The sequence below is a fragment of the Neopsephotus bourkii genome, unplaced genomic scaffold (genome assembly GCF_033783945.1).
Source record: "Neopsephotus bourkii isolate Nb327-2 ecotype Australia unplaced genomic scaffold, CSIRO-AGI_Nbou_v1 NB_860, whole genome shotgun sequence".
Lineage (NCBI taxonomy): Eukaryota > Metazoa > Chordata > Aves > Psittaciformes > Psittacidae > Neopsephotus > Neopsephotus bourkii.
The window spans coordinates 222263-237088 of NW_026901356.1; the positions used below are offsets into that span (position 1 = coordinate 222263).

The window sequence follows — 14826 nt, forward strand, 5'->3', positions numbered from 1 at the left end:
GCCACTCAGACATTTTTGATCTCACTGCATGAAGTCCTGACTTCATGAGTGACTTCACCAGACCAGTTCAGCTTTTAACTCTTATTAAAAAGACTACACTGAATAGTTGAAGTCAATATTCTGTTTAATCTGCTACTTTTGATCTAGAAAGCCACTCTGAGTAAGAATGCTAATACCTTAGTCCTATGATTTAGGCAAAAACTTGTCTTAAATTTGTTAACACTTTGATTGAAAGCTTCGTGAAACTTCAACTTTGAAATAATGTAAGCCAAAAAAAGAGGATTATTGTGGAATGTGGGGTGATGAACTTTGAAATATTTAATGCTATCTGAAGACACGAAGTTTCAGAGTCCTCATCTATAAGTGATGTAATGAAAAAGCGATCACATCTTAGATAAAAGATCTTTTTGCTTCAGAAGTTGCAAATGTAATGAGGACATAATTTTTAATTTAGTCCAATACTGTTCTTCATTACTTTGCATGTCAAAAGGAGCAGACATGAATGTTAAACAAGAGCTAATTCTTTTAAGATAATAATTATCTACTAATTTTTTTTAGATCTTTGGAGGGAGGAAAATATCACGACTTTCCACATAACCAATTTTAGAACAATTTCATAATAAAAATTTGAAATCAAATACATTCTTTTACTGTTCTTCCTAATGCATGTGCATTTTTTCCTCATTAAAGAAAAGGTTGGGGTTTGATTCTGCAAAATATCAGCATGTGTACAACAGAAGAAAAGAGGAAAAAATGAAATGCAAACTTTACTGATACACACAATATATAACTTTGTACCAACAGAACTTCCACTGGAACCAATAATTAACTCACAGTATACCTTACTCAACAGTAAGGTATTGCTTGAGTAAAGGAGACACTTAAGGGATGTGCCTGCCCGTATTCTGTGTTTTGACTTTATGAACACATTTATGTTCTTTGGCTCATCATGCTTTGTGTCAAATAGAGTGGTGTCCCTCAAGTGCAGTATCAGTTACATACAGAGTGTGTGCCAATGCCTTGGCAATGTAGAGCGAGAAGAAAATGTTGAGAATTTAAAATGTAAAATTTGATTTAGCTTTCTATCTGACACTGTGTCAAGTAGGGGTAGAATGTTTTTCTTTTGCTGATGTTAATAAGAAGTGTGTTTTCACAGAGGTCGCTTAGCTGCCTGAGGGCAACTTACTTTGTCATCATTTACTACTCTTAATTAGGAAATGAGTAGCTGTGCTTATGCTTAGCACAGGCAGTTAAGAATTCACCTCAAATAAATCTGATGCTGAAATTTACAGGTTTTGTGGATAGGAGATAGACATGCTTTATGTATCAAACTTATTATTGAGTAAGGCCCAAATCCTGCTAATAAAGTATTATTTAGGGCATGCTTTTCTGATTTTTAGACTTTTTCTGGATCTGTAATGTTTATAGCACTAGTTTAATAGATCTACTCCTTAAATACCCGTATTTCATTGAAGTTGAATATGAAAAAAATATAGGTAAGCAAGGAGTGCAAAATCAAAGTGATGAGGAGGTAACTTATAGCATTTGCTGAAAATTAACTGCACTTCACTAGATTTACCCCTGTATATCCTGAGACACTAATTTTCAAAGGTGCCAGTAGAAGAAAGACCTTTATGTCACCAGTATATAATCTAATTGGGGATGCAAATATTATGTTCTGTTTGTAGTTTATAATGTCATTTTTTTTACAAAACTGCAGGAAGCTATACCAAGGAGTTCCGCCTTAATACTGTATAGCCATGTCTGTATAATGTATCCTTTATTTGATGTTCAGGTATCCTGTTTTGTAAGGCAATATCAGCCCTTGGATTCTGAGGAAAATTTTGCAGGAGGAAGACTTACTGAAATTAGAAAACCTTAAAAATGTGATCCTGAACTCTCTCATATGTACTTTAAAATGTTATTAGTTTTAGTGTCCAAGCTGCTAGGCAAGGGAGGGAGGAGTTACATTTGCCTTGGCCAGTGCCTCTAAAGAAAGTAATTAATATATTCTTGAGTAAAGTGTAAGCATCCACAGTTCTGAGGGACTACCATGTAATATTATTTTGCGAAGACTCAACAGCACAGTCCCATCTCAGACCATAGTCCCACTAATTTTAGGATGAGTTGTGCTTCAGTGAAGCATGCAAGTAGATCAAAACAAACAAACAAACAAAACCCACAAAAACCACCAAACTGTTAAATTTGCTCCTTAGCTCCTTATTTTATGCTAGTAGCAATTTTCTGCTTTCATTTAATTTCTAGTTCTGTTGTCACTAAATATGAAATGTTGGAGATGGAAAATAGCAAGCAGGTGAGAGCCTGTAAATCTGCTTTCTTTTTGTCTCAGTTTGCAGAGGAACATGAGAGAGCTGAAAAGTTGGTTGCCCAGAAATCCAATGAAGCTCGATAAGGAGGCCCTACCTGATCTGGAAGAAACAGATTGCTACACAGCCCCCTTTAGCCGTGCACGCATACACCAGTAAGTGCCGGAACTAGCAAAGCAGTGCCAGAGACTACAAGGATTTTTTATTTTCTCACTTCATCTAAGCGAGTGCCATAGAGGCAACCAGTAACAGATGGTCACTGGCAAACACCCACTATCATATTAGATATTTTCTGTGAGTTTTCTCTTAAAGCCAAAATCTACTTGCTGTTTGATGTCACTTGATGTTTGATGTTACTTGCTGTTTTAGTCACTCAGAGGTATAGACAGAAATTTGACTGACAAATGAACCCTGCCTTCTTGGTTTAGTTTTTCTTTCCATTGCATGACAAAATGCAAATATTTGCTCAAGTTTGCTTTGCTTAATTACGTATTTTACTTAGGCAAAACCCGAGACAGCTGTTGAAATTGGGAACACCTCAAGACAAGCTAAAACCAGGAATGTTTCTTTTCTCTCAGATCTGCTTTTTAAAAATGCTTTTATATCTGAAAGTATTAATATATATACAACAAATAAGAACTGTATGTGTTCAGATCAGCATATGGATAGTGATGTAGTTATAAACTGTGCCATAATTATTTTTTTTCAGGACCCAGAAAGTTAGATGTTAAAATTCTGCCTGTGTCTTCATTTTTAAAGTATTTACTGATACTTTTTTTTTGAGAGAAAAGTTCATTTAAAGCAGAAGTGTAAATTAGACTAAAGGGGAATATTTTCTTCTCAGTAAAGAAGCTATATGATAATGAACTGTATTTTCCCTGTAAGGACAGTAATTGCATCATAATCTCATTTTTATTCAGCAATTGACTATATTGCATTATATTAGTCACTTTATTTTGCTGGTATATCTCAAACAGCTCAGCTGGTGTTATCAACTGTAATAGTGTCACGTTTGGCACAGCTGAGCAGGCAAAAACTCCTGCATGTCAGATTTCTGGCATCCAGAATCCAGAGCCATCTGGGAAAGGATGCTTTATTTGTCTCCAACCTGGGACTCTTCAAGGGGAAGTGGGGTGGAGCTGCTACTCAGGTGTCCAGTGCGTGGAGGTATTTTATTGTATTTTTCCTAAATTATAGTTCCTGCAGTACCATGACACAGACATCTGCCAATTCATAAGTAACTTGAATTTGAGAGCAGCCACTGCTTCTGGAGATCTTCGTTTAAATTAATTATATCCAGAACAGAAATTAACTGGATAGTAGAAAATTTTAGAATTTACTTTTAGTTGTTCTGTTTTCCCAACCATAATCTGTGATGATGGTAAATTTAATGGACCTGAGAATATGCTTCAAGGATGTAAAATCTTGTATCATGGCAGAGGCTTTGAAACTTTACGGTCCCTTCCAACCTAAACCAGTCTGTGATTCTGTGGTCTTGTGCAGTAACCAAGGGGGGTAGAGATCAAATAAATCACTGTAAGAAGAAAACACTTGAGCAGCTATGTTTCAATACCTGTGCATTGTTTTGAATATTAAAAGCCATTCATTATTTAAACAGTTTTACAATAAACAACAAAGACAGCTTCTTCAGCAATTCCACAAGAAGTAGAATCGTGCATCACATGCTACAGAGAACTAAGTATGAAGATGGAAAATCCAAAATGGGTGAGACTGATGTATTTTCTTCCTAACCTGAAGCTATAAAAAATTTATCTTTTTTAATTATAGAAAGCTGTTGCTTGAGTTTCTGAAGAAAAGCAGTAGCAGGAAAGCCATAGAAAACAAGGGTCAAATATAACACCCTTCAAGCTGATGAATGCAAATTTCAGTATGAGATTAGTTTTGCATAATTTGTATGTTTGAATGGACAAATCTGAAATCTGTCATAAGTACTAATTTCTGGGGAACCTCTGGGCTACAGACATGCTTTGCAAGTTACCGAATCTTTTTATTACCATTATTCATGGTTGTGTATTATTTATTTTTTATAATGTTCTTTGATAGTACAACAAATCTGGTTTTAGGAAGACTGTAGGAACTGATCCAGAATGCTGTAGCCAGTATGATGCAGAGCACTGCTCTGATACAAAGTTCTTCAGCTGTCTTCTACTTAAAAATAATAGGTTAGCTTTTAACCCTGCAGGGGGTTTGCTGCCTCAAGGGTTGTCTGTACCATACCATTCTCTGTGTATGTCACCCATAAAATCCATATCATATGCTCTGATGAATGCAACCGGAATATAACTGCCTTCTCGCACTTAATCCGGCACAAGCATGCGACCCCGAGAGAAAAGTTGCAGATACTGGCCATCAGAAAGCTCTTGTAGTTTGGCAGAGCCAGAAATCTTGGAGGATCTGCGTAAACAGTTGGTGGGATTATTGATTATTGACATGTTTGGCAGCATCCTAAGCATCTAATATTAAATTACATTCTCAGTATCTAACTTGGAAATTTATACTGCTTGAAATTGTGTATAAAAAAATTGACATAGAAACTAATGTGTTTTTTTTCTTTTTAGGTATTAATAGGCTACTAAATAATGGAACATATGAAGCAGCATTTCCACCCCATGAGGTAACCTGGTTAATTTTGTATTTATGTTTAGATTAAAACTTGCCCTGGCAGTTTCAGATCTTTAATTTTGTCGTGCAAACGTTTAATGTCACTGCATAATCTGTTGCAACTCTTTTTATTCATAGCTCTTATTTTAACATTTGCTTTTAAAATTCTTTTTATACAATGTATTAGAATAACTTCCTGGAATATTTTCTTGCTGAAATAGAATGCTATACTTCTTTTTTTATTTGTATGAATGGGACATTGCCTGTGGAGTTCTTAATGAGAATATCCGTTGTTCCAAATTGTTACATTTAATTGTATTAAATTATTTTTGCCTGCCACCTATAAAATGTTCTGTTTTTCTAATAGCTTGTGCACTTCATCACTGTTAGGGAGACTGGTTAATTATTTCCCATTTAGTCTTTTCTGAATAGTTCCGGATAGCTTCTACTTGGCAGTATCTTTTTCAGTAGGTTAAAGTCTACTGAAGACTGTAAACCCATGAAGTAAATAAAAAACCTGTGTTTGATTTCAGAGGGTTTTCATACAGTCTTCATGTATTGAAAGGAAAGAAGCAAGCCACACATCTTCAGGCATTTTGAATGCCGATCAGTAACATGGTAACTGCGGGTTACTCTGTGAACTCTGGGATTGCTCAGGCTGAATATTGTGGCTTGGTCTTGTGTTTCAGAGAACTGACCTGTGTTTTACAAATTGCTGAGAGTAATTTTTTCATATAGCATTAATAATTAAATACTGGGGATATAGAAGAGGAGTATTTTAGATAAATAATTGAACATCATTGTTAATGCTCCAGCTGTGCATTACTGACTTCAGGGAAAAGCTGGCTGTAACACCAGAAAAACCTGTGAAGCTTTCTCTGGCTGTCAAAACTGTTCTATCATATCCATTTTACATATATGTTCCTTTGTATGGCTACTGTTTCAAAGTTTCAGCTAAGGTTAATGAAATCATATTTTTAAGCCACTCGTACCTTAATTTCTGCCTGACTGGCACTAAGGGCTAGTGGTTGGAGCACTTTCAATTTTATTTTTATTTTGTCTTATCACACAAGTTAGTAAGAATGAAAATTCAGCCCCAGTGGAAATGCTGAGACTTGAACTCTGTTAGGCATAAACAGTGCTGAAAGGAGCAGGGGAAGGGGAAAGATTTTAAAATATTCCTTTATACTTTGCAGTCATTCCTACAGGTGTCTGTGAAAATTGGTTGGTGTTCTGTTTCTAGGTGGGTGGCTATGAGCATAAGTTGATGATCTGTTTCTGGGTGTTCCTAGATGTTGCAACAGTCACACTCTGTGTTGATATTTTTGGTGCATGTCTTTGCTAACTGTAGTGAGAAATGTGTAGAACTGGACTTCTAGCGATGTTTAGCTTTGGTTTTAACTCATTTTAAACTAGAGGGTTAGCAGATTGCAGGAGGTAAATAGTGTACTTTCAATGGAGAATGCTTGAAATTTCAAGTAAATTAAAAAAATCTAAGTGTCTTCATTACATGGATCTCCCAGGGTCTGTCTGACTGCTTACTCTGAAGTACTGTTCTGGGGAACACTGCTCCCTCCCAGTAAACAGTTTGGCTCACTTGCAGTTATTGGAGGATAGCTTTTCTTTACCATAACAGAGTGCTGAGGTCTTTTGGGGATAAAAAGTTCAACTTCAAGGGGTTGTCCTGTTTCAGAATAGGAGGAAAATTATAAATCCAAGAGATCCTGCTTAGGTTGTTTTAGCAAACCTGTGTTTACCTCTCAACTGCTGAGCATGAGTCTGTTCTTGCAGGCTGTCGGTGAGTCTGTAAATGTTGGGCTTGGCCTGGAAGGACTCCTTTTGGGTCAGACCAATCCTGGGTTTTACTTCTGACTTTTACTTCCTACATAGCTCCAGAATAATGCCATTCAAGTTTTTGCATCGTCTTAGAAAATATGTGCCACAGAAAGACATGTTTATCTATACTGCTAAACAGGAGTTAAATAAAGTAATAGAAAATGCCTAGGAGAGGAGAAGTGAGTTGACATAATAGAAATTTCTGAAATTCTGTAGGAGAGAAAAAAAACACCTGCATATATCCCATGAAAAATTTAGACAAATTGAAATAGGTGAAAGCATACAAATAATAATGGATTAGCGAAATAGAAACACTGTGCTTGAAACCATATAAAGAGTTGAGGAGTTCGTTATAGCCTTCTATTACTATGGTTCTGTCATAAATTCTTTGAGAAACTGGCCATTTCATAAGCATATGTAACCATGTCTCTTCTGTCAGGCCTGTTACTTCCAGGTGACATGTCCTGGAGATGTCCTTAATGAGAGACCTATTTGTTAAAAACATTTAATATTATACTCAAAAAAAAAAAAAAACCTGAAGAAATTTTAAGTGTATTCCATAGTGCCTAGTAATGTACTTTATTTCAATGTGTTTTTCAGGGAAGCCACAAGAGCAGACATCCCATCAAAACTCACGGAGCTCAGAATCACAGGCACCTCTTATATGAGCGTTGGGCACGGTGGGGAATGTGGTATAAATACCAACCTCTTGATTTAATCAGGTAATAGTACTTGGAAGAGTAGCTTGCTTCTGTGATACAACCTGGTAACAATGCGTTAACGGTACTGCTAAACTCCTTGTGCTTTCCTGTAACTTTTAATTTCAAATAAGAATGCATAAAAGGCACGTAGGTCCAGCTGCTTGACAGTTCTCAGCGTGAAACCTAAAGTACAAGCCAGACAAAATGTTGTCTGCTGATCAGAGACACTTAGAGAGCACCTTGGAGAGGAAAGATGCCTATCCACATGAACAGTCAGTTACCAGATCAGGTGGCTTGAAAACACAGCCTACTTATGTTTTCATGGGGTTTAAATAAACTTCTGTAGATGTATCTTCTAATTAATGTCATGGATTACCATATGTACAGCAGAGAAATATATGTAACTGAGGTTAAATAATTGTGATGTTTGGATTTTGTACTTTCCTCATCTTTGTCACTGAGTACCAATAATTCATTTTCCCCTGCTGTCAGATTTATTCCTGATCTGACAGTCCTAACCAATCGTTGTTCCACTGAAGGCTGTGGAGCTAAGCCTGTGCCATGGGACAATTCTGTGCTGGTCCAATAGTATCATCCTTGACTGATTTTCTGGTCACTGCTACTTCATCTCTTAATGCAATAATAGCCAAGTTTTGAAGAATTAAAGCTCAATCTTCAACTTGTGTTTTCAGTCCATTGTTTTCTCTAGTAGTAGTGTGAAATATGTCATATTACATGATTCTCTATCTAAATATTCTTTATAATGGAATACTTAGGTCATACCTACTTACTTCATCCCTTCCCAAAAATTTTTGCGTGTATGTGTATATCTGTCTATCTGTGTAACTGTGTCCATGTGTGCAAGTGAAATGTCCTATATTTAATAATGTTGAAACTAGTACATCTACTTGGTCATTGCAAGGACGTGAAAATTACAGACGAGTTATATCTTTTATAAAATACGTGTTTTGGTAAGTCTGCAGTTAGTGTCACTGGAATGTAATGCTGGCCTGAAATAGAACATTCTGGTAAACTGACAATTTTACCATAAACTTGTGTTGTTCATTCCTCATTAGAATCATTCTGCTGCTGTAAACGGCAGTCATTGTAAGTTTTAAGTAATCTGTGTGTTTCCTTTTCATGTAGGCGATATTTTGGTGAAAAAATTGGACTGTATTTTGCCTGGCTGGGATGGTATACTGGAATGCTTATTCCTGCTGCCCTGGTTGGGCTCTTTGTTTTCCTCTATGGGCTATTTACAATGGATTCCAGCCAAGTAAGGTAAAATTCTATTTCATAACACATACTAGCCTGTTGAAAATTAAGAACGTCAGGCACAACTTAGATCATTATACTTTTAAATGTTTTCCAGATATGGTAATCATGTAAAAATAACCAAATAGAGCTCTGGGTTCTTCAGGCAAGTGTATCCACTTTGTATATCTGGTTTGCATACACATTTTATATGTGTGCCATTTAAAAGTGTTCTTACAACTGCATCTGCAGTGATTCCTATTCTGCTTGTAAGGAAAAATGGCAAGTACCAACTTTAATGTTGTAGTACTGAAGTAGTTGTCATTCTAGTCAGTGAATGAAATGGTTGAACATACAGATGGTCAGACATACTCCCTCTTTACAGTATAAACTGCAGTTAGGAGACCCAGCTTCAGAGAGATTACAACCTTATGAAATGAACCTAGTTTTCCAAGTTTTCCACTGTTGTAATTTTGCTCTGAGATTTACATCCATTTAGATATAGCGATGAGGTTGCTTGAGTTAATTCCTGGCTGTATTTTTAGGAACTGTTTCAGAGATTACACCGTCATTACAAAGTTTTCCATTAGATGTCATCAGACACAAGAGTATCGGTGATTTACAGTTGCAGCTGTTGCTTCAAGCAGGTTGAGTGCTTAGGCTGTGAGTAAACTTGGAGTCAGATTTTATAGGAAGTGTCATTTCTGCATCTTTGAGCAGGACTAATTTAAGTTTTCTTGATGGAATTGTCTTTATCTTATATTTCACAGTGAGTTATTATATTCTACAGTGCTGTAAGGCTTTTGTAGGCTTTCTTTTGTACAGATAACTCCCAAGAGACTTTACAACTTCAAGGTGCATTAAATGCAATTAAATTCAATAAATGTATCATCCAGGAAACTATACTGTCTTTAAGGTATTGTTCTCTGTATTAGGATTGTTTTGCAAAATAAATGTCCATAAAATGTAGCAGTTGTCAAGTAGAGCATCAGCCTGTTCTTAGAGCACAGCAACTAGAGCTGTTGAATTGGGAATCTTGTATTAACATGTGCAATAGCACAGTTTCAGCAAGGGGGGAACAAGGATCAGTAATCTGCTGTTTTCAGGGTATGGCTTAGTATTTTAGGCATTTCTCATGTAAGAGAAAGATGTGGTGTTGACACCCCCCAAGAGGAAGAACAAAATTTCTAAGAACTTTTTTTTATTTTTGAGCTGTATAGCAATGTTGTGCTTATATCACAGGCTTCTCCTGAGAAGACTCCAGCTTAGCTCTTTTAAACAGGAAAGATACAGTTATCTTGCTTGCTGAATGGTGCAGGGTATAAATTACAGGAGCTCAGTGGTAAGGTAGCTTTCATGTTCCCCTGTCCTGAGTTTTTGCCCTTGGCTGCTGCTGAGTAGCAGCAGATTTTAATTGGCTCCCTGTGGAGGCTGGTTGTGTTGGGTCCCATCCTGAGGTTCTTCCGTATCATGCTGTGCTATACAGACCACCGAGGCGCCCATCAGGGACTCTTGACTCTGTTCCAGAAGCAAAAGCCTGAAAGTTAGGTGATCCACCATGTAAGTTCTAGATGCCTGCAAGGGGAGGGGAATATTTCTACATTTATTATAGCTAACATTAGACAGTGTTCGTTTCAGAATACTGACAGAGTGGGTTAATGCAGAAGCCCTAGCTGTGTTTTCTGTGTCAGCCTCACATCTGTAATCTGGATGTATTAATTCTGGGCAGAAGGTCCTCTCTGACTTTGATGGTGTGAATCTGTACATGCACTCTGGTTAGTCACAACACAGTATTGTCACATCAGTGCAATGCTAAATCAAGCTAGTAAGACCTACTGTGAGATGTGAATTTGAAAACAGAGCTTTACAAACTGAAGCTGATTGTAACTTGCCTGATAAAATGTGTATAGGTGTTTTTCTATATCACCTTGTGTACATAGGCAGTTCATTCTAAAGGCCAGTGATAACAGATACTGCTCCTTGCCATCTTTGCCTACTTAGCCTGGAGGTTCAACAAGGAACCTCCTACTTAATGCAGACAGGAGTCATCTATAAGCAGGCAGACACACTGCACAACCTAAATATTCTTATTCTTGCCATATTCTGAGACTGTGAGATTATTTAATCTGGTGTTTCTGCAGTCATTTAGAGAAAACTGCTAGATAAACATCTCTAACAGTTTTTAAATCTATCATTTGATTTTGAGCACTGCAGCTCCTGCAGTATGCAAATGCGGTATGCAGCAGCCATCAGGAGGAGATGGAGTCAGGTACATTATACTGACAAAATCTAGGCACAGGAAACCCAGTGGCAATTCAGAATTTAAATCTAGTGCTAGGGCATTATAGCAGTGTCATAACTGCCGCATTGCCCCAGATTTCAGTATTACTCGCTATCTTAGACACAGGGAGCTGCCCTGACCCACCCCACCCCCCAAGTGGCTGCAGGTAGAAAACCATTGTTTCGTTCTTTCTTCACTGTGGTCCAGCAATTTCAACAGAAGGAATAAGCAAATACACAAGCACACATTGCTGTAGAAGCAGCCTTTGCTTACAATGCCAGCTGGAGGTTTTGTGCAGCAGTAATTCAAGGGATATGCAGAATGATGTCACTAGTTTGTCTTGGTATATGACTTACTTGCTTCTGCTGCATGCTTGGGGTCTGTCATGATACCAGGTGGCTCTTTTTATATACATTTGAATATATTTTTCTATATCTATCTACCTACATATGTATGTATCTATATAGATATATATGTACACACACACAAACACACACACACACACACATACACATATAATCAGCCTGTGCCAAGACTGCATCTCAGCTCCCAGCACAGAGTGGTCAGTCCTTGCCCCCTATGTAAGGGAAAGCTACTCTATATAGTTCATCTGTGTGTGGCACAGGTAAGTTGGAAATGGTGCATATTTACTCCCTTTTGGTGGTACCCTTCCTTCTTTCCCATGGCAGGTGCCTCTCTCACACTGCCTTTTCTTCCTTCTCATAGTTCCTCTCCTTTCCTCAGTTAGTTTCAGGAGACAATAAACTTTCAGATCTGATGACATCGTTCAATGTTTCTCATGTATTGTACAGGGAGAGGGAAGTTAAATAAGATGAGACAAAAACCCTGCATGCATACTGTGATACCAGGGGCTAGACACTATTATATGAAAATAGACATGCATGTCCCATGTTTAGAAAAGAAAAGTCTCTCCCTTCCACACAGTTAGGGACATTTTTCTTTCCTGTCACAGAACAAGATGGGCAGTGTTACTGAAAGCATGTTGAAATGGAAGATGTCCTTTTTGTTGCATGGGCTTGCAATAAAATGTGGTAGTACTGTGGTTGCCAGGAGCTGGCACTCAGTTCACCCAGTTTAATGAGGTTATAGCATCGGCAGCTCATTGCAGGATTCAGTTTTGTGATGAAGGTAACCTGGAGAAAATCCAGAGAATCTGCGTTGAAGAAACTTCGTAATATATTCCAAAGTGTTTGGATTATATTCATAATGCTCAGATATGCAGAAACAAAAATGAATAACATTTATTTATATTTCTTGTTTTACACACTTTTAAATATATTTTGATCCTTTTGCCCTCCCTGAGCTAAACTGTGGGGAATGTGGTCGACAAATGGAAGGACTTTAATAGCCCTATAACCATCCCTTCATTAGGCTTCTTTACTTTCAACAAATTATGTGCCATATATACGACCTATCTTTATTCTCAAGTTAGATGTCAAGCTACTGCACACAATCCTATAACAGTTTGAGCTGGAAAGGGCCTAAAGATCATATAGTTCCAGGGACAGGGACACCTTCCTCTAGACCAGATTGCTCAAAGCCCCATCCAACCTGGCCTTGAACACTGCCAGGGATGGGGCATTAGTATATAGAAAATTAATCTGATGGGTTTTAAAGAGTTTGGTTTTGATAGGTTATGCATATCATTAGTTATCACTGCTGCGAGTCGTCTTTTTGCAGTCAATCAAACAGAAAGCCCAGGCATGAATGAGCACAGCATAGCTTGAGGTGTCTTTGCACCATGTGCTATAGTCAGATTGCAGATAGTACAGTCAGAGTGCGGACAGTACAAAGCAGCTTATTTAGCTCTGTTACACTGAAGATTTGAGTTGCAGTAACGATTAACATAGCACCTGCCACAAGCACTTGCATAACAAATGTTACTCCCTTTGCAGAGTAGAGCCAAAGCATGTAACTTACACTGTCAGTATAATTCTGTGAAACTTAATATCATATTAAAAACAAATCAAGATTTTAACTGAAGATACATAATACAGAAAATCTTAACATTTACAATGTTGAATTTAAATTAAAAGTGCAGTACTATTTAGCCTTATATTTGACAACAGTTTGCATTATTGCCAAACCATTATAACATATTGTTGAAATATGATTTTCTGTGCTTAATTATTTGAATGAAAATGCAAGCAAGAAAATTCTTGCTTCAGTGACACACTGCAAGATTTCTGTTACTCTGTAGCATTGAAATGATTGGCTTTGCTCATTCTTGCTTGAGGGTTACCAAGGACAATTTCTTTGTCAGGTCCATGTTATGTTGTAGGATTTCAGTGAATTAGTGATTCTGATGGTATGTGAAGCATGGCTGAAGATTACAGAAGTGGCATCTGTATTTACTGCTGTGTCAGACAGGATTTAATGGATGCACTTATTTGGAAATAAATATGATCTTCCATACAGTGTTAGAACTGTAAAATTGGTTTTCGTGAGTAGGAAAGTGAAAGCAATATGCTTATTAAAACAAATTAATAGGGATTTCCTGGCATGTTTTTCATACTGCTATTTTCTTAGTGTGTTATAGGATCATTTCAGGCATCATTTCTTGCCAAAGGATAGGGAAAGGCAATTGCTGGGGATCTTTGGGAAGCTCTTTCACTGCAGTTAGAATTCACCTTAAAATTCATCTTTGCACTTCTGTTACTTCTGTTTTGCCTTCGTCAAGACAATTATGTACTAACTTTTAAATGTGAACAGTCCCAGTGAAGACAGTGACTTCATAAATCTTAGGATCTTTAAACATCAGTATGTGGCTTGAAGGTATTTTCCCCTAAAATAGTATATCAAAGTGTGGGGCATTTTCATTATCTCTATACATAAGTTATGTAGGAATTATAAAATGTAATGACTTCAAAGATGACTGCCAGAAATTCCTTTGAGTTTGTTTTGACATGTAAGTGGTGATCTATGTGTGTGCATGTGATCCTTATGTGGAGCAGGCCTTCAGCTGCTGTAAACTGAAGTTGATGAAATCAGTGTAGTTAGACCAGTGATGTCCATCCTTTTAATGTTTGGTACCTTCTGCATTGCTTAGATGCCAAACATTTCATTTATTTTATTGAGCAGGTTTTGTAGGGTAGGCAAATTTGTGTTAACAAATAGAGATCACAAACAGCATAACCTCAGAAAATCTGAAGATGCTAACAACTTTTTTATAACCTTTATTTTCCTGTCTCATACTCAAGCAAAGAGATCTGCGAGGCAAATGAGACCATCATGTGCCCTATGTGTGAACGCAATTGCACACTACAAAAACTCAATGAAAGCTGCATATATGCCAAGGTAATTGTTGTCTTACTGCCATCAAGATATTTCTTAAGATCCTCTTTAGACATGATGCCTACCCTTGTTTCCGCAAAGATTCCTGCAACACATGTTGTTTCTCTACAGAGGGGTTTTTTTTCAGCCTTTGTCATTCATGTGTCTAATAAGGGAATGCTCTGAAATGATCCAAGATTATACTAGAACTTGTTCTATTTTCTGTGACTGTTTCCTTCCTAAATCCTTATTTTCATCAACTCATAAATTCCCCTGAGTAATAACTTTTTTTGGAAGGTTTTCCCTACTTTCCTCTATAATTAACTTCTTACTATTTCCCCTGCTTACTTAGTAGTTGAATTTCTGCTCCTATAAGGAATGCTCTAGGATAATGTGCCTGTGATGTGTTTTACGCTGTCAAACTAATGCAAAGGTTTACATGGCTACATATTTTGCTACAAGAAGCTATCCTTCAAATTTAAGTAATCCCAAGTATATGTGCAGTGTTTTC

The 14826-nt window shown here is 37.1% G+C and overlaps 1 protein-coding gene across 5 annotated transcripts in view; it reads left to right on the forward strand.

The window, feature by feature from the left end:
* ANO3 (anoctamin 3) overlaps nt 1-14826 on the forward strand; it is a 207369-nt gene that overhangs the window by 156202 nt on the left and 36341 nt on the right. For all 5 annotated transcript variants that reach the window (XM_061356554.1, XM_061356556.1, XM_061356557.1 and 2 more), the window contains 6 exons: nt 2351-2482; nt 3946-4052; nt 4907-4962; nt 7386-7507; nt 8633-8767; nt 14243-14339. In XM_061356554.1, coding sequence (XP_061212538.1) covers nt 2351-2482; nt 3946-4052; nt 4907-4962; nt 7386-7507; nt 8633-8767; nt 14243-14339 — 649 coding nt within the window. The remainder of the gene's footprint in view (nt 1-2350; nt 2483-3945; nt 4053-4906; nt 4963-7385; nt 7508-8632; nt 8768-14242; nt 14340-14826) is intronic.